The sequence below is a fragment of the Mirounga leonina genome, unplaced genomic scaffold (assembly GCF_011800145.1).
Source record: "Mirounga leonina isolate KUSES-001 unplaced genomic scaffold, KU_Mleo_1.0 Mir_165, whole genome shotgun sequence".
Taxonomy (NCBI): Eukaryota; Metazoa; Chordata; class Mammalia; order Carnivora; family Phocidae; genus Mirounga; species Mirounga leonina.
In genome coordinates, this window is record NW_023270415.1 from 48,149,320 (window position 1) to 48,163,502 (window position 14,183).

Below are 14,183 nucleotides of genomic sequence, written 5' to 3' on the forward strand. Positions count from 1 at the left end.
GGAAATACTGAGGCAGCCATTTCTTGAAGTAGATTAGCAGATTTTCTGTACACTAACTTTGATTGGTGTCATCATCATTTTCATGTTCTGAATCTTCATTATCAATACCCAGTTCCAAGAGTTCTCGTGTCCTTTAAAAAGACAAGTGAGTCATTTTACATGAAGTATGGAACAAAGGTGATGGGAACTGTAAGTGAAAAAGTCAATTAAGTATCTAGGCAATTGCAAACATTGTGATCAAGTTTTAGACTCTGGGAATGGTAGAGTGACCAGGCCAAATGTACTACAATTACAAAACAGGCTCGAAAGAAGCAAAAGGATAATCATATTAAGAAATAGTGAGTACTTACACAAACTCTAATAGAAAACATGACAAACTACATCAAACATCAAACTTAATTGGATTCTCAGGTTTCCTGTTTTCAGTTAGTAGCTATGGAGACTCAAGCCCTCTTTCCCACATGAAATGTTCCTGTACTATTTCTCTTTTGCAACGCTCTTCTCCTCGCTCCAAAAATCGGACAATATACTAATAGAGACCATACTGAGCAATTAAGTATTTCCTAAACCAACCTCATGGCAAGTATGGATACCTTTTGCGTTCCAGTTGAGGTGTATCCAACGTTGTCTGCTGATTCATTGCTTTAATCCAATATATAAGGGCTTGAAAAACATACGCCACATGCTTCAGTGAGCAAACATCCAAAACTGGAAGAACATCAGAATGCTCATCATTATGAGACCGCATTAAAGACAGAGCGTAATTTAGGAAGTCCCCTCGGGCAGACATCATTCCTTGACGGGCGCTAAGCAATGTGGCACGTCTGTAGGAAGAAAAAGAAATGAAAATGCTTTTTTAAAAGGATACAAATATGAAACTTAGCACTATCATAAATATGCAAAATTAGGAACTGAGAGTATCCATAAGTCAAAACTCATTAACCCTGTGTGGTCCTGTACTTTTTAAGATTTATTTATTTGGGGGGTGGGGGCTGGTGAGCAGAGGGAGAGAGAGAATCCAAGCAGACCCCCTGCTGAGCTCAGAGCCCAATGCGGGACTCTCATGACCCAGAGATCATGACGTGAACCAAAATTAAGAGCACTTAGCTGACTGAGCCACTCAGGCACCCCGCTATCCTGTGCTTTTTATTTGGGAAAGGATTTCCAGGGTCCTTTGGAATGGGAAAAGGAACTTCTTCCCTCAAGACAATGGTTCTCAAACTTCAGTGTCTTAGCAAAATCTCCTGGAGGCCTTGTTGAGACAGACTGTGGCCCCATCTCCCTAAGTTTTAGTAGGTCTGGGGTAGGGCCCCCAATTTTCTATTTCTAACAAGTTCCTAGGTGATGCTGTCGCTGCTATTCTGGGGAATCACACGCTGAGAACTACTGCCTAACATGACACCAAAACACAAGCAACAAGAAAACACACACAGCATTAGACTTTATCAAATTAAAAACTTATGTCCTTCAAAGGACACCATCAAAAAAAAAAAAAAAGAAAGAAAAGAAAACACACACAGGATGGGACAAAATTTCTGCAAGTCTTGTATCTGATTAAGGAACTTATATTCAGAAAATGTAAGTAACTCATACAGCTCAGTAACAAAAAGACAAGACAGTTAAAAAATGGGCAAACAGACATTTCCCCAAAGATACACAAATGACCAATAAGCCCATGACACAATGCTCTCATCATTTAGCCATTAGGGGAACGCAAATCGAAACCACAATGAGATACCACTTCACATCCACTAGGATGGCTACAATAAAAAAGTTAATAACAAGAGTTAGCAAGGACGTAGAGAAATTAGAAGCCTCATCCACTGCTACTGGGAATGTAAAATAGTGCAGCCACTCTGGAAAAGTCTGGCAGTTCCTCAAAAGGTTAAGAGAGAGAATTACCATATGATCTAGCAATTCCACAGTTAGGTATTTACCCACGTCTATACAAAAACCTGTACACAAATATTAACAGCTGCATTATTCGCAAGAGCCAAAAAGGTTGAAAAACCCAACTTATGAATGGATAAAAAAAAAATGTGGCACATCCATACAAAGAAGTATTACTAGGAAGTAATGTATTGATTGATAATGCTAAACCTGGATGAACCTTAGAAAAATTATGCTAGGTAAAAGAAGCCAGGCACAGAATACCACATATTGTATGGTTCCATCTGTATGTAATGTCCAGAATAGGCAAAACTACAGAGAAAGGGTGTAGATCAGTGGGTGCTTAGGGTGGGAAGGTAGAGGAAAATGGAACGTGACTAACAGATATTCTCATGGAATGATAAAAATATTCCAAAATTAATTGTGATGATGGTTGCATAGCTCTGAATATACTCAAAAGTATGGAACTGTACACTTAATATGGGTGAATTGTACAGTATGTGAATTATATCTCAGTAAGGCTATTCTATTAGAGTGAGAGCTACAGTGAGATACGGGGAGAACCCTGTAACCAATCTAGATCTATCATCAGAATGCTGTACTTCAGCAGGGAGTGACTAAGCCTAACAAAGACAATGTGTCTTTTTGTAGAGCAGGCTTCCCAGGACAAGCAGGCAGAGGCCTCCCAAGTCCAGATCTCTCTGCCAAGCATTCAATTTTGTATTCTAGACATTTCCACCAAATCCTCTCCCAGTTCTCAGTATTTTCAAAAGCACGTATGTCCATTCTATACTGCTCTAGATTTTTCTCTTAAGTTTCCTATTAGTTTATTCAAAATCAAAGTCTAGGTGTAAATTCTGCCTCCTCCTGCTCCATCCTTCAACAAAGCCCTCAATTCTGTTTATATGATTTCAGTGCTTCTCTCTCTCTACCTTCCTGGCCTTCACTTACCCTCCTTACATAACTATTACTTTTCAATGGTGGACTCCAACCATCATCTTGTTAAGGTTCCTAAGCAGTCTTCCAAGCCCCTTGTCTTCCTCCCAAAGTAGCAAGGTTGTTTCACTGAGCCCAAACTAGAACCAGATCCAAGGTTGTTTCACTGAGCCCAAACTAGAACCAGATCCTAGGACTGTGACTTCAGGTATGGGGCACTTTCACTGTGTGGCACTGCCTCACTGCTCTAGTGTACAATTTGGGGCTAATTCCTAGTCCTCAAAAAGGTCATTTTATAACTGAACAGAAAGAAAACAAATACAGGGGCGCCTGGGTGGCTCAGTCAGCTAAACGTCTGACTCGTGATTTTTGGCTCAGGTCATGATCTCTGGGTCATGAGATCGAGCCCTGTGTCAGACTCCGTGCTCAACAGGGAGTCTGCTTGAAGATTCTCTCCCTCTGCGCCCCACTCACTCTCTCGCATGTGCTCACACTATCTAAAATAAGTAAAATCTTAAAAAAAAAAAAAAAAAAACACGTAAAGAAATATACTTTAAGTACGATTCAACAGACTGGGAGATGTAGAAAACGAAATTTGATTTGAGGGAATCAAAGAGCAGCTTCGGTAACTGCACACACTCTCCTCTCCCCAAGTACAACGTGCATTCATGTTCAACCACGGTCAAAATAAGTCTTCCCATGAATACAGGCCTTTCAAGGGCGAGGCGGGGAAGCCTGGGGGATAAGGACACAAGGATGGAGATCAACTACTTCAAATATGAGAAGTATTTAGCATCAGATTCCTGCAATACGAATGAATTTTTAAAAAATAGCTTGGATTATAACTAACTTATTTTGCTTCAACTACACAGTAACTTAAAAAGAAGTAACACAAGGTACCTCCATCCTTCAAAACAGAGTGAGGTCTTATGTAGCAGCAATCAAAAAGCTCTAACGTTCTAGGACCTAAGGGTTCTGTCTGAACATACAAGCCTACGTGAAGAATTTCATACCGTCTGCCTTCCAGGGTTCGCAAACTAGCCTCTTCTCGTGCAGTCATCCTCTCTCTTCGAGCTGAATTCTGAGAAGCGTGAAGAGGATGATTTGGATGTCCCGGATCACCAGCAGATGCTAATGCAGAACCATAACGTAATTGAGCCTCAGTAGAATCCATAATACTGACCATCCAGTTCCAAGTGGGAATAAGCTTTTCTTCTACATAGTTCTATGAAGACCAAACTAAAATAGTTAAAACTATCCAAGTAAAGTTAAATTTGATGTAGAAGTAGTATGTAAACATTTAAATATGTGTAACGTTAATTCCCATATACTGGAATTCTCATAAATTTATTTGAATGAGTAGCTTGTCAATGTTTCCATACCTGTAAGTTTACTGCATCTTGGTAAGTCAATTTCACAGCTGCTGGAATCTGAGAGTACACTAGGTGATTATACTTAGGAATAAGGCCCATGAGGTCCGAGATCTGCCTGATAACAATGCTGTAAGCCCTGGCCAAACTGCTTGCAGATGTTAGGTAGCTGCTGGCGTTGCTAGCTTCCAGAGCCGCGGCCGCCGCGGCAGCACTCGTGCTGATGGTACCGCTCCGGCGCAGATTTGAAGGATCGATATAAATCAACCCCGCTGAGCTGGCTGTAAAGAACAAAGGACAACCACAACAAGTCGTCAGATGCGAATTGTGTTTCTCGAGCACTGTGTGTCTTTAAATGAGCTCAAAGATCAACTGCACCGGCAAATGGGGCAACTGAACAGAAAACTTTTTCTTAAACCACACCACATTAGGGAGGGCGATGATGAGGGGAGGGGGACAAGAATTACTATAATGTTCGCAACCAGAGGCAACTTTGCTATTGCCCCCGCCCCAAAGAGGGGACATTTGACAATGTCTACAGACATTCTGGGTTGTCACGGGGGGGGGGGGGGGGGGGGGGGGGGGGCGCGGCGCTGCTACTGGCATCTGGTACATAGAGGTCAAGGATGCTGCTAAACATCCACTGTAGCACAATCACAAACAAAGGATTATTCAGCCCAAAGCAGCAATCGTACAGAGACCGAGAAACCGCGATATAAGCCTATGTAAATATTTTTTGTATTTGAACCCAGCAAAACCTTGAAGAACTATTATGAAACTACTTAACCGGTCTAGATGAACATACATCGTTTTAAAAACCTATTTACGTCTTCTAAGAATACAAAGCTTTCAGACTCGCCTGCTGGCGTGGACGTGCTGGACGGGGCCGTGCTGGCTGCCCGCTGATGCTGGGTGTTGCGGACGGCCCACTGCATGGACCGGGGAGCTTGCGCAGCACCATTGGCATGGGAGCTGTTCGTGGTTCTCTCCAATGGCTCGTCAAGCATAAAGGTCTCCTGTTCTATGTCGTCACTCTGACTACTGCTGCTATCAGAATCACTTGAGTCATTTGATTGTGAATCATCTTCAGAAAAGAAGGCAGGAACACTGCTCGCACCTAAATTTTTTGTTTTTAAAACCGAAACCACTGTCAGTTCGTTGATATTTAAAGCTACAGTGTACTCCCTCATTCAGGAAAATAAACACGTATTAAACAGAATGCCAGGCTATAGTCAGTAGTCCACAAAACCCATCATTAAAATAGTTTAATTACAAAACAACTCTTCTGAATGAACCTTAAAATTTATCCATTATTTAAAAATCAGAAAAGAAAAAAAGTCATTAAAATATCTTCCTCACGGGGCGCCTGGGTGGCTCAGTTGGTTAAGCGACTGCCTTCGGCTCGGGTCATGATCCCGGAGTCCCGGGATCGAGTCCCGCATCGGGCTCCCTGCTCGGCAGGGGGTCTGCTTCTCCCTCTGACCCTCCTCCCTCTCATGCTCTCTGTCTCTCATTGTGTCTCTTGCAAATAAATAAAATCTTAAAAAAATAAATAAAATAAAGTATCTTCCTCACTAACATCCACAGGGAAAAAGGATTAAGTTCCAAAAAAAGACTTAGGCACCCTTGTGCAAATCATAAGGAGTACAGTTTAACCAATTCGTGCTGAATATACACTTAGCCTTGGCATAAGCAAGAAAGCTGGATCCGAGTAAGGTAACGTACCTGCTTCTGAGCCGGCAGTTGCTGCAGTGACAACACTTCTACGCCCACTAGCATTATCCTGGTTGCTATGGTTACTTTCACTGTCACTTTCTGTTTCAGCTGCTGCTAACAAGTCTAGCTCCATGTCACTCCCTAGAAAATATATTTAAATAAGAAGGGGGGGAAAAAGTACAAACTCATTGTGGAACAAAGGGTGCAATAAGCCAGAATATCGTAAGGCAACGGGAGGGCAGAAAGGAGGGATTACTACTACAATAAGCATAACTGCCTGCTTAGTAGGAGAAAAATGACTAGGCACATTATGGCACTCAGTAGACCATTATACTCCAATTCAAAATCCGTTCTGCACAGCCTGAGGTAAAAAGGGTTGGGCAGCAGAACCTCCACCAGTGGGCAGAGCTCTGGGCTAGGTCCACTGCCCTATTTTCATCTGTTTTACATACAAGGATTCTAAAAGAGGAAGAAAGCTAAAAAGATTTATCTAGAATTTCACAGTATATACATGTCAAAACATATAAAATGGTAAATTTTAAATACGTGCAGTTTATTGTATGTCAATTATACCTCAATAAAGCTGACCCCCAAAGTCTATCTGTTGGCTACTAGGAAGAACAGTTATGATGACTATGTAGCAAAAAGGCCAAGATGATTATTGTTAGTGAAAAAAGGCACAAAAATTACACATATAATATCTAAGACATGCATGGGAAGGGGGCAACACAGGGGAGGACTGAAAGTAAAACTATAAACTATTAGCATCTAGGTGGGATTATGGGTCATTTTTTTTTTTCCTTTTCTCTAATTTGTAAATGTTTCCTAATGTGGTTATGATTATTTTACCTTCTAAAAAGGCTTTCAGGCAAAGAAAAAACCAAAAACCTTTATGTCAAAACCAAAAGGTAAAGGAGGAAGAAGATAAATTATTTTATATGTATAAATATATATAAGCATATACGTGTATATTTGTATGTGTGGATGTGTACAGCTGCTTCCTAAAATTTTGAAACAGATGCCACAGAATCCCTAGGCTGAAAACCTGCTGCACATTATGTTCACTATACATCAAATGGGGCTTTTCTCTGTCTTATATTAATATCCTTAAAGGTACCTGGTTTATTCATACTGAATAATTTCTCAAATAACCTGCATACCGTCTTCATCATGCTCATCATGCTGTCCCTCTGCCTCAGCATTTTCTTCCCCATGTTCTTCCTGTTCATCATGATGATCCTCTTCTCCAGCCACACCCTCCACCACCTCAACCTAAATCCAGAATCTTATTTGTAGACAATCAAAGTACATAATAAACCCATATCTCTACCAGAATTCCTCCACAGCAACTAGTAACTACAATACAAAGATCCCTAACTACAGAGAATTTTAACACTAAGGAGTCTGAATCATTGGCTAGTGACAACGTGCTATCAAAAATTATATCAACCTATCTTAAAGTTTGTAATTATTATCCATATACAGAACCTTAAAATGAGAAGTGTAACAATTGTGTAGAGACTAAGTTTTTTAAACTTCCAGTTATAAAATTTACCTAATGAAGATGCAGTATCCTCTCTGCCTTCAAATACATTGCCCAGAACTACTAAAACTTTTTTTTTTAACATTGAGGATATCTTCTCTATTAACCCTAAGTAAAAACAAGCTTATGTTTCAATTTTGTATTATCCACTAAATCGAGGATTATTAAAAGTATTTTTAACAGGTATAACCATAAATGACAACATGTAACAAAAGTCTAAAACCTGGAAGCAAATATATATAATGGTAGTAAGCTACTATTCCTAAAACTCCTCCCCTCCCATAAGAGCCTCTTGTCTACCACAATGAAGACAATTACAACCACCTCCTCCACGTCCGCTGAAACAATGTCATCCTGTTCCTCATCTCTGCCGCGAACAGGCTGCGACTGGCTGATGCGCCTCTGCTGGGGGTTCCGGATGATGTAGGAAGACTGGGACTGACTGGAGCTGCGGAGAAACAGGAGCTTCCGAGGGCGCTGCTGGCACGCCTCTGCCACACAGCACGCTTTTTACGTTTCTCAGTGTCACTCAGTGTGACCCACTTGCTAGGATGCTATTTTAAATCTGACCTAAAACTTCTTAGAAACCAACAATAATTAATCTATAGTATGTCAGAAAATACAAAGCCCAAAGAAATTAATTTTACCATAGAAATTTAACTTAGAAATTTCAGAACGGTTTTTACTTTTCAGTAAGTCATTAGTGGAAAAATTTGTTAACGCACATCCCTTTATGAGTCCTTCCCACTGAAAATCTCTGCAGGAAATATTTTTCCTTCTCCACTGCTTTCAATGCCAACAGTCCTCAACTTCCAAAGGTTCCAACTGCGGCATTCCTCCATTAACAAAGCATGGTAATAAGTGTGCTTATTACAAGTGATCTACTCTTTTAAGAGACCTGACATGACCTACTTTGTATCAGCTTATTAACCACTGACTTTTGTGTAGAGGAAAAATGTCAGTTCCAAAGTAATTTCAAAACAGAATCCTAACAAAAAAGGTGGATGGCCAAATAGTTCCACTTCCCTAAAAATCTGCCTTGCAAACAGCCAAGAAAGGACAGATGCCTCCATTACAAAAGGAAGGGGAGAATGAGAGAATGCAGCTTAAAATCCAGGTCAGAGTTGATCAAAAGAGGGTTGTTAAAACAACCCTGTGACCTACTATTATCCTTTATTTACAGATTAAGAAACACAGTCTAAGAGAGGTTAAAGTTAAAGGACCTTTAAAGGTGTTTACACGGATAGTGTTCTTTCCTCACCTCAGCTGCTCTTAGAAATGAGAATCAAACCAGTTACACATGAAGAGTCAACTGAGAGACTCTTGCCTTCAAACACACAAGCAGTCTCAATATGGTGTTTAATACTAGAAATTTCAGTAACTGGTTCTTCATAGAGGTAGTAAATTACAAAGCATCTGAGAATGCTAAAAGAAAATCTGAAAAGATGAAAAGGGTATTTCCAACCTAAGATTTCAACATTTCCAAGTATTAAAAAAGTCAACATCTGTGAAGCCACAAGTAATTGGTATTTCTTAAAAAAAAAAAAAAAAAAAAAATCCTGGAACATCCATAAGATCTATCATCCCCTCAAAGGAGTTACGCACTAAGTATGTATGATACTAACTCCCAAAATACATTACCAACTCCCCATTCAGAAATGGAGCTTCCGTTTTCTTCATACCACGATTCAACTTTTTTCCCACTAGACTTCATGGCACAACTACAGTCCTGAAACCCAGTCTAACAGGAGCTGTTGAAATACTTCTAAGTTTTGGGAACTTCTAGTTCCAGCAATTTGCCAAACTGCAGAGAAATCCCTCTTGGAGTAGACCACCTAAATATGCTAGATAAAATAGTAAAAAACAAAGCACAACTATCCTGGTGATAAAGGGAAACAATCCTATGTCACTAAGCTTAAGAGCAGTGGTGCCACCATTTACACCAAAGGCATCTGTTCATGTCTCTTAGGCTAGAAGGGTTTCAAGGAGCCACAGATTTCCCAGGAGACAGTCTAGGATGTAAGCAAAATAGGAAGTTATATCATAGAAATGCCCTCTTCTGTCCCCCTCACATACATAAAGCCAAACATAGATCAGGAAAGGGCAACCGATTTCAAGAGACCTGCCTATAACCAGCCATGGTTGGATGGGGACAGGAAAAACGTCTCTTCAGAGAACTTCTAATTACAAACCTGCACTCATGAGAGTTTCAGACTACAATTTGTGCTGTGAGGTACGGTGGGCTCCAGTGATGATTCATCCAATGCCTCAACACTATCAATAAGCACCAAACGGGTGCCTAAGTGGCTCAGTCAGTTAAGTGTCTACCTTCGGCTCAGGTCATGATCCCAGGGTCCTAGGACAGAGCCCTGAAGTGGGCTCCCTGCTCAGTGGGTAGTCTGCCTCTCCCTCCCCCACTCCCCCTGCTCGTGCTCTCTTTCTTTCTCTCTCTCAAATAAATAAAAACTTTAAAAAGGCAGTATCTCCCCCCTACTCTGCCATCTAATATTCAGGAGTATAGGAAGAAGGAAAAAAATCTGTCTAGAATTATCTAATGATGATAGTGGTTATGAGAGTTATTGGGTAGATTAAGACAGGTAATACATTTACAATGCTTAAAGTTCCTAGTTCATAATAAAATTTCAGCTAACAGTTTTTGTATGAGGCATGGAGAAAGAGAAACAGGTTTATTAATAAGGACATTAAGAGTTTTAAAGAGGTGAAGGGCAGCAACAGAAAAAGCAAAAATACTAAACTCAAAACTTTATGCTCAGTGAAGTGATATATGCCATCTACCCCATCCAACACAAGGGAAATCACAGAGACTAGTCAAGTGTGTACTTTTTATTTAAGACATGCTTGGAACACTGATCAAAATACACCCTTACAAGAAGGAGTGACTGTACTGTATTATAATGAAAGATTTCTACATTATATCAACAGTTGTAGAAAACATTACACTATTATCTCTCCTGATTATCAAATGAGATCTCCTTCTGGGAAGACTTTCGACTCAACAATCAATCAAGGCGAATGGAGTGAAGAGGAGAGCTGAAGAGTGCACAATACTTAAATAAAGAGCCTAAGAAGCAGTTGGCAAGGGGACACAAAGTCTTGATACTTAGTAAGAACAGGCTCAGCGGCACTGTTTAAAGATGAGATCACTCCAAAGTCTGTTCAGCAGATAAAAAAAAAAATTTATGTTCTGGAACAAAACCAAGGAGAGGGTACAAAGAATTCACAAAGTAATACCACTTAAGTAACTAGAGGGCTCCTCACAGGATATCAGGATCAGGAGCATTCTGTGGAGCCCAAGTAGATTTTGCTAACAGAATCACTGGATAATGAAGTATATTTAGTGAGTCTGAAAATACACAGTTTGATGTGTAACCATTTTCAGCAAATCCTGGAAGTGTATCAGTGACAAGGCTACTGCAGGAAGGCTTTGGCAGACAAAACTGGATTTAGATTCCAGGGTATCCTAGGAGACCTAACAAAAAAGGGAAAGCTGGGACACATACTGGCACATGGAATAAAGGGAGAACACAGTGAGAGCGCAGATACTCAACGCAGCAACCCAGATGAAACCCAGAAATGAATTCTTGGGAACTGTGTCAAATACTAACGCAGGACTTCCTTACTAACACAGTGATGTTTTCCAGGAAAAGAAGAAGAAGAGGGTCTTTAAATCCCAAAGATCTTTATTAAACATCATTATACATACACACAGTGACAAAATCAGACTGGAGAAAACCAAAGAAGTGTGACCCCTAAACCAGCACCACTGGAACAACCTGAGAGTTTATAAGGAATCAGAACCTCAAGGCCCACCCAGACCTTCAAAATCAGCCTCTGCATTTTAATAAGACCACCAAGTGATTTGCACGCATATTTAATTTTGAGAAGCACTGTGCTAAACGACACCAGAACATTTTAGTTTCTAAACATTCTGACTCAACAAGCTTACAGTCTAGTTACAAATGGAAAAGATGAATGAGATTTAAGAATAATCTTATACCTAGAACCATTTAGTTACTGAGTTGTTTTAGGCCTATCTTAGATATATGGTGGTTGTAGAGAATTATTTTTAAATTCCAGCATTCTGGTTATTCATACTGTACAGTAACAAGCTGCCCCCTAGCCCGAGCCTTTGGACACAGAGCAAGTTATAGGTCTTTTCATTCCTTAAGTTGGCCTTATAGCAGGCTTTATTTAAAGTAAGAGAAGACAGGAAGTAATGATACCTACAGAAGTCTGAACTTTCTTACCAGATTACTTTACTGGCATAATAAAAACAGCGTTTTTCCAAACCAAAAATAAAACTCACAACTATGTATCTGTTACCTTAGATGCGTAGACACAATGTATAATTTTTAAAGTGCTCTCACATGTTCCAAACACAATAAAATCTCTACCACTTATTGCATAAATGATCATGGACACCACCTGAGTGCTTATGCAAAGGTTTAGTAAGCCAAATGGTATTTCCAGAGGAAGAATTCATCAGTCTGTTACCATGTGGAAATTTACCTGCTAGACTGATCAGATGAAGGTCGTGGTGGCAGTGGTTCCACGGAGAACAGTTCCTCACTGCCCTGCATGGCATCGATGCTGGTACTAGCCAAAGTAAAAGGGGCAGTAGGGCGGGCGATCCCCATTCTGACAGGGACAATCAGCGACTCTGCTACATTGCATAATTCTTCTACAGCGTAAGGTAGTAGTGCTTGGAATACACGTTTGCATTTTCCAATTGGCTGTGGGATAAAGTTGCTAGAGCAAAAAGAAAATCCAGGAATCTTTTATGTATTTTTTCATATACACAATGTTATCATCATCACAAAAAAAAGTGTGTAAAAGGATACAAAAGCCCAAATCAAGAAGGAGGACTTACTTTTTCTTTTTGGATGAAGCCATTTCCACACTAAGAATGACAAAAACTCTTGCCACTGAACGCAAAAACCTCATTGTTACAGCAATAGCTTCTTCTCTACGTCCAGGTGTGTATTTGTTTTGGAGTTCTTTCACCAGTGTCCCTAGTAGAGTATCTAAAAGCTTTAAAAAAATTGTAATCACTCTATTAATGTTGAGACAGCTCTTAAGATGTTTAGACAAATATTTATAAAGCAAAAAGTTCTAACGTTCAATATTAACATTTCATAAGAATCTCAAAATAAATTTAACCAAAACATTTCTAATGTCAGTGATTAATTTATGCCACATGCTTACCATGTCTCTGACCTACACTGGGTCTCAAATGTCTGATTTCCCTTTTTAGTCTTATAGTCCTGTGTATATCAATATTTAGAAGAAAAATAAAATCTAAGAAAGAATATATTTTACTCACTATAAGGTACATATTGAAAAAGCAAAGTAGATTCAAATATTTGTATTAATAAATTCAAAATCCCATCCCTCTCGTATTGTTACTTCGTCTCTTTTCTATGCATGGTCTATCATATAAATATTAATTATAGAGAACATCCAATTTCACGTTATTTGGGGTTTTTTGTGTGTGTGTGTTACTTAAAATAACTTCTATTTCTAAATTGCTACATTACATTTCAACAAGTGGCTGGGCTATAATTTGATTCAATAATCCACTATTAGTGGATCCATCAAGTATTTCATCTTTTATTATTCTGTGACATGATTTTTTCTTTCTCATATCAAAAATTATTTATGATAAGCGCTGAGGGCACTGATATTTTTATGGCTCGTGATATTACTGCCAAATTGTTTTCTACAATATCAAATGCAATGCCACCCCATCAGTGTCTGAAGCTGTTCTTTTTACCATAACCTCACCAGCACTAGGTTTTATGGTTTATATTCTTTTCTAATTTCACAGCAAAAGGGAGTACTTAACAAAAATTTGCACTGCATTACTATTAATTTTGAACACTGTTCCATACATTTGTATACTGTTGTCTTTTTACCACATTTTTGAATTTTTGTTTAGAATGAAAGGAGTTTCTGTTGTTAACGGAGTCATTTAAATCACCCCCAAAATTCCATGCCCCTTAGTGTACTGTTTAATTAAAGCTCATCAGTACTTAGGAATTTGGGTGAGTAAAATTATGGGAAACTAAGTCAGAAAACATTTTCATGTACTTGTATATAAACATCGAAAGAACTTACCAAAATATCTGCTGTACACTTGACTATAAGGCAATGAGTGAAACAGTCCAGCCGAATGGTGCCACTTTGCTGATTGAGGTAAACTTGCTCTTCTGGCAAAAGATGGCCTATCCTACTGCTGGCACTGAGACTTGAAGGGGAAGGAAAGACAATGCACTGTAGTCACCTATATTAACATGGGAAATACATAAATTTAAAACGTTTTTAATGAATACATACGGGTCTTTATTCTCCTGTGACCCAAACATAATCATAGATTTCAAAGCATTCCAGTCCTGTAGAACACGCTCCAATGCAAGCTGGGCAAACCTTGGGGGCTCTAAATCATGATCAGGCATATCTGAATCTAAAGAGAGAGAGAACTAGTGAGTAAGAGAGAAATAAATGTAATGCTTTTCACATGCGTCTTCACTGTCAGACTCACCCACCTTCAGGACTGGCTGTTTTTCGGTTACGGTCCTCCCTGATCCGAGGAGGTCTGTACTGGCAGTGCTCTACCGTCTGCCTTGCAACCGTCTGCACTAAAAACAGCAAGAGGTGCTCTCCCCTGCAAAGTGGAACACCGTCGTGAGCAGGGAGATGGGGCGGGC

At 39.6% G+C, this 14,183-nt stretch overlaps 1 protein-coding gene and 1 long non-coding RNA gene across 7 annotated transcripts in view; one reads left to right on the forward strand and one right to left on the reverse strand.

Moving 5' to 3' along the window:
• UBR5 (ubiquitin protein ligase E3 component n-recognin 5) overlaps positions 1-14,183 on the reverse strand; it is a 137,248-nt gene that overhangs the window by 24,705 nt on the left and 98,360 nt on the right. For all 6 annotated transcript variants that reach the window (XR_004680523.1, XR_004680524.1, XM_035011666.1 and 3 more), the window contains exons 30-42: positions 14,022-14,140; positions 13,813-13,939; positions 13,594-13,723; positions 12,347-12,507; positions 11,986-12,225; positions 7,780-7,903; positions 7,073-7,184; positions 5,922-6,053; positions 5,056-5,313; positions 4,209-4,477; positions 3,840-4,051; positions 594-824; positions 58-131 (exon numbers count right to left, since the gene is read on the reverse strand). Coding sequence is in view for 4 of the 6 variants with exons in the window: in XM_035011666.1 (XP_034867557.1) it covers positions 58-131; positions 594-824; positions 3,840-4,051; positions 4,209-4,477; positions 5,056-5,313; positions 5,922-6,053; positions 7,073-7,184; positions 7,780-7,903; positions 11,986-12,225; positions 12,347-12,507; positions 13,594-13,723; positions 13,813-13,939; positions 14,022-14,140 (2,189 nt within the window). In the remaining 2 variants the exon portion in view is untranslated. The remainder of the gene's footprint in view (positions 1-57; positions 132-593; positions 825-3,839; positions 4,052-4,208; positions 4,478-5,055; positions 5,314-5,921; positions 6,054-7,072; positions 7,185-7,779; positions 7,904-11,985; positions 12,226-12,346; positions 12,508-13,593; positions 13,724-13,812; positions 13,940-14,021; positions 14,141-14,183) is intronic.
• LOC118015089 lies at positions 1,909-3,361 on the forward strand. Its single transcript, XR_004680525.1, has 2 exons — positions 1,909-2,946; positions 2,984-3,361. It is a non-coding gene; the product is annotated as an uncharacterized LOC118015089 (long non-coding RNA).